Below are 5,239 nucleotides of genomic sequence, written 5' to 3' on the forward strand. Positions count from 1 at the left end.
TCAACTGCTAAGATCGCAGACCGAGTGTGCCATCCCTCACCGACACACACGGCCATGAATGGGGAGGGAGGTGTGAAACAACCAGGGGAGGGAAAAGAGATCAGGTTGGGGTGGGGGAATAGATCAGGTGGGACTGGGGGGGGGGGGTAGAACAGGTCAGTACGAAGGGGATGGGAATGGATCTATGGGATGGGGAATCAGCCTCCCCTCACCCAGCTACATCCAATCTGCCCTAAATCAGCCCCATCCATTCTATCCCCTCCCCGGCCCACGCTCCTCAACCCCATCCAGTCTGGCCCCTTCCCCCAACCTGATCGCATCTGTTTCCTCCCCCAGCCCACTGTCTCGTCCAGTCCGGTCGCAGCCTCAGTCCACTCTGGCAGGGTGACTCAGTGGTTAGCACTGCTGCCTCCCAGTGCCAGGAACCCAGGTTCGATTCCAGCCTCGAGCGACTGTCTGTGTGGAGTTTGTACATTCTCTGGGTGGATTTACTCCGGTTTCCTCCCACAGCATCCAAGGAACAGGAATCCTGAAGAAGGGCTGATGCCCGAAACGTCGATTCTCCTGCTCCTCGGATGCTGCGCTTTTCCAGCAACACATTTTTTCAGCTCTGATCTCCAGCGTCCGCAGTCCTCACTTTCTCCTCCCACAGTCCAAAGGTGTGCCGGTCAGGTGAATTGGTCATGCCAAACATTGGCCAGACTGTTCAGGGCTGTGTAGGTTTGGTGCATTCGTCAGAGAAAATAGAGAGTAACAGGGTAGGATGGGACTGGGTGGGGGTTACTCTTCGGAGGGTCAGCGTGGACTTGTTGGGCTGAATGGCCTGTTTCCACACTGCAGGGATTGTATACTCTCTGCCCCAAAATGTGTTCTCTTCTGCCCCAAAGTCCAACCACGTCTGTGATTGGGATGCAGTCAGCCTGTCGTTCCAGTGTGAGTGTACACTGCCTTTATTAGAATTCAGAGACTGCTGTCTTTCTGAGCTGTATCAATGTATCTGGGTTTGGGATTAGCTGGGCTTCGGTCTACTTCTGGATTGTGGCTTCTGGTTTTGCTACTTATTACAAGAATAACGTTTTGTTTCGAACAAACGGGTTTCTTGTTTGATCTCCTTCAACAAAGTCTCTTTTATTTCAGGTTGTGGTACCGAGGGGATTAATTGCGGGCAGCACTCTGTGGTGTGACTGGGTGAGGAATGGGGCTTTAACGATTAGTACCTGCCCACGCTCATAGCAGCAGCACCACGGTTTATCGGAGCGTTCTAGCCCGAGACCCTCACAGTCTGAATCCCAGTGCTGGTAAAACCACACACACACACACACACACATACACACATACACACGGCAGGCAATTGGGAGATGTCCAGAGTTTTTTTGGACTGACACTTGTACTACAACACCATGAGACATTCACAGGACAACACAGGGGTTTGTCGATGCACGTGAAGTTCCAGCGGATTCGAGTCACAGTTTATTTGGGGGTTCTGACTGGCAGTCGGCCACCTGCTGATCGGGGTAGACGAGGAAGCCGGTGAAGGTGATGTATTTGCCGTGGTTACTGTAGGCCCCATAGCCTTCGTGCTGGTAGCTGTAGAGCCAGATGTGGTCCCCTTCGGTCAGGGAGAGCATCACACTCTGACTCTGCATCTCCCTCCGTTTGGAACGGCTGTCATCGTAGACCATGGCCTGCACCTCGTCATCGTTCTTCATCAGCTTGACCGACATGGTCTTGTAAGGCAGCTTGCCGATGTTGAAGGAGAAGTAATAGGCCCCAGACACGCGGCAAGTGAAGACGCCCAGGGAGGTGTTGAAATCGCCACCGATGTTGACCAACTCGGTGTCAAAGGGCACGGCCTGCCTCTTGTACTTGTCTCCGTCCTCTCCCACCAGGCTCTGGCTCCGAGCAGCAGAGAAGGCCGACCGTGGATCTCGCTGCTTGCCCGACCTGGCGGCCAGCTGCTCCCGGCCTGGCGGGGGGGCCAGGCCTAGCTCCAGGCTGTTGCCTCCCTCTGTGCCGTGGTGCCAAGCCTTCTGTTGGCGTGGGGCTGCGGACTGCCCAGAGATGTCAGCTGTCTCGGAGGAAGACGAGGAGGAGGAGGAGGAGGAGGGAGTCTCGGGGTAGATGAGGTAGCCGTTGAAAGTAGTGTAGGGCCCTGCGTTGCTGTAGAGGGCATACTTGGGGTCACCGTGTAAGCGCAGCCAGACGGTATCACCGTGTTCCAGCTGCAGCATGGCACTCTGACTCCGCACTTTCCTCTCCTGCCGATGGTGCTCATCGTAGACAATGACCTGCACTTCCCTCCTGTTCTTCATCAGCATCACTGACAGGCTCTTCCTGGGAAACTTACCCACCGTGAAGGAGAAGTAATAGGCCCCAGGCACGCGGCAGGTGAACAGGCCGGTGCTGGGGTCGAAGTCGTGACCGATGTTCACGTAGACCCTGTCGAAGGTGACTGCCATGTGGGGCCCCCCCACCATGCTGCTGGTGCGGGCTGCAGAGAACGCCGACCTGCTCTCCGCCTCCACCGGCGAGGTCACCGCCTCCCGGAACATCACATGGCACAGCACGCCAACCAGCCACGCCATTCGTGCCAACATCCTGCCCTACAAAAAAACACAAACACGGTCAATTAGGCCTCTCCGACAGGACGGTGTGGTTGCCAGGGAATGAGGCCCTGCCCTGACATTCCCAACCTGGCCCCAGCTTGGCTAGACATGGTCAATTAGGCCCTCCGTCCAGGTGACATGGCTCCCAGGACACAGCCTGAAAGGTAGGCCCAGCACAGCATTAAAACAGCCCTCTCCCCTGGCCTCAGTTAGACATGGTCACTTAGGAGGGCGCAACTGCTAGCATGGAGTTTAAGAACTAGGCCCAGCTGGGACCTAAATACAACATGCACCCTGCCCCCCTCACCCTGGCTGCATCTCAGTTAGAAACAGTCAATTTGGCCAGGTTCCCAGCACACAGCCTGGGAGCTAGGCCCAACCCGGCATTAACAGTGCAGTCGCCCTGGCCCAGCTCAGGTAGACACGGTCAATCACAAAGCAGCAACTCACATAGCTCAGGAATGTGGGATATAGGTGGATTAGTGTTACTTCTGCAATTCCATTTTACAAAGGAGGTGAACTCACACCAGTGGGTAATTGTTTTAGTCAAGAGCTGAGTCAACAAGAATGGAAACGATGTAGAGGAAATGTAGAATTGTTTTTGTATTAGCTAAAATTGTAGGTCAGAATGAAATGTGCCAATGAACAATAGTAGGCACGGTGGGCAAATAGATAAGATGTTGTGAGAGGATGAAGTTAAGCTAGATACACCTGTACAAACAGTAGGTATAAACATCTGCTTCCCACTTTTACGAAAACACAGGAACAAACCCCAATTAAAAGGGTCATAGGGATCAGAACGGCCTCGGGAAAGGCACAGATGAAGGGGGTAGATAATGATGAAGAAAGAATAGGCCTAATAATGACCTATAGCAGGATAAGGTCAAACAGCCTTGTGAGACCAGAAATAAGCATTTTATCACAGACAAGGCCGGATAAGGCAAGAGGCAAACAGGGGTAATGGGGGCCGGTCTTAGGGAAGTGGATGATGTAAGCAGGGGAGGGAGCAGTGTAAAACAATAGACATCAAATCATATAAATGTTATGTATGAATTGAACCTGGTGTGTATGTCCTCTGCCTTTTTAGACACTGGACATCACACCCACTTGCAAGTGTGAAATAAATGACACTATTGATTCAGATCTTGTCTTGGACTGAAATTATTGAAGTGTGTGAGCTTTGTTTCTCACAGGAATGACACACGGAGGACTGGAGAAACTCAGCTGTTCTCCACAGCCTCCAGGCAGAGGTAGAAATACAATTAATGTTTCAGGGCGGTGACACAGAGTCACAACGGAACTGGGAAATGCGTGTGTTCATAAGATCAATACAAGGGAAGGGGGAATGACACAGTGAGACACCAAATAAAAAGTCAAAGGCTGTGACAATGGTAGTAAAGGAGTGATAGAGGTTTAAAGAGGTGATAATGAAAGTTGTGAGGACTGGTGCTGAGGGAGTGCTGCACTGTCGGAGGGTCAGTGCTGAGGGAGTGCTGCACTGTCGGAGGGTCAGTGCTGAGGGAGTGCTGCACTGTCGGAGGGTCAGTGCTGAGGGAGTGCTGCACTGTCGGAGGGTCAGTGCTGAGGGAGTGCTGCACTGTCGGAGGGTCAGTGCTGAGGGAGTGTTGCACTGTCGGAGGGTCAGTGCTGAGGGAGTGCTGCACTGTCGGAGGGTCAGTGCTGAGGGAGTGCTGCACTGTCGGAGGGTCAGTGCTGAGGCAGTGTTGCACTGTCAGAGGGTCAGTACTGAGGGAGTGCTGCACTGTCAGAGGGTCAGTACTGAGGGAGTGCTGCACTGTCGGAGGGTCAGTACTGAGGGAGTGCTGCACTGTCGGAGGGTCAGTACTGAGGGAGTGCTGCACTGTCGGAGGGTCAGTACTGAGGGAGTGCTGCACTGTCGGAGGGTCAGTACTGAGGGAGTGTTGCACTGTCAGAGGGTCAGTACTGAGGGAGTGTTGCACTGTCGGAGGGTCAGTGCTGAGGGAGTGCTGCACTGTCGGAGGGTCAGTGCTGAGGGAGTGCTGCACTGTCGGAGGGTCAGTGCTGAGGCAGTGTTGCACTGTCAGAGGGTCAGTACTGAGGGAGTGCTGCACTGTCAGAGGGTCAGTACTGAGGTAGTGTTGCACTGTCAGAGGGTCAGTACTGAGGGAGTGCTGCTCTGTCAGAGGGTCAGTAGTGAGGGAGTGCTGCACTGTCGGAGGGTCAGTACTGAGGGAGTGCTGCACTGTCGGAGGGTCAGTACTGAGGGAGTGTTGCACTGTCAGAGGGTCAGTACTGAGGCAGTGTTGCACTGTCGGAGGGTCAGTACTGAGGGAGTGCCGCACTGTCAGAGGGCCAGTGCTGAGGGAGTGCCGCACTGTCAGAGGGTCAGTGCTGAGGGAGTGCTGCACTGTCAGAGGGTCAGTGCTGAGGGAGTGCCGCACTGTCGGGGAGGTCAGTACTGAGGGAACACCGCACTGTCGGAGGGTCAGTGCTGAGGGAGTGCCGCACGGTCGGAGGGTCAGTGTTAAGGGAGTGCTCGCACTGTCAGAGGGTCAGTACTGAGGGAGTGCCGCAATGTCAGAGGGTCAGTGCTGAGGGAGAGTGCCGCACTGTCGGAGGGTCAGTGCTGAGGGAAGTGCCGCACTGTCAGA

At 54.4% G+C, this 5,239-nt stretch overlaps 1 protein-coding gene across 6 annotated transcripts in view; it reads right to left on the minus strand.

Moving 5' to 3' along the window:
- Positions 1-290: 290 nt before the first annotated feature.
- LOC140493435 (complement C1q tumor necrosis factor-related protein 4-like) overlaps positions 291-5,239 on the minus strand; it is a 230,833-nt gene continuing 225,884 nt past the window's right edge. For 5 of the 6 annotated variants that reach the window (XM_072591871.1, XM_072591872.1, XM_072591868.1 and 2 more), the window contains exon 2: positions 291-2,603. In XM_072591871.1, the coding sequence (XP_072447972.1) occupies positions 1,464-2,597 (1,134 nt within the window). In that variant the 5' untranslated portion in view covers positions 2,598-2,603 and the 3' untranslated portion in view covers positions 291-1,463. The remainder of the gene's footprint in view (positions 2,604-5,239) is intronic. The other variant, XM_072591867.1, reaches the window with a different exon arrangement.

This window comes from Chiloscyllium punctatum, chromosome 22, assembly GCF_047496795.1.
Source record: "Chiloscyllium punctatum isolate Juve2018m chromosome 22, sChiPun1.3, whole genome shotgun sequence".
Classification (NCBI taxonomy): Eukaryota; Metazoa; Chordata; class Chondrichthyes; order Orectolobiformes; family Hemiscylliidae; genus Chiloscyllium; species Chiloscyllium punctatum.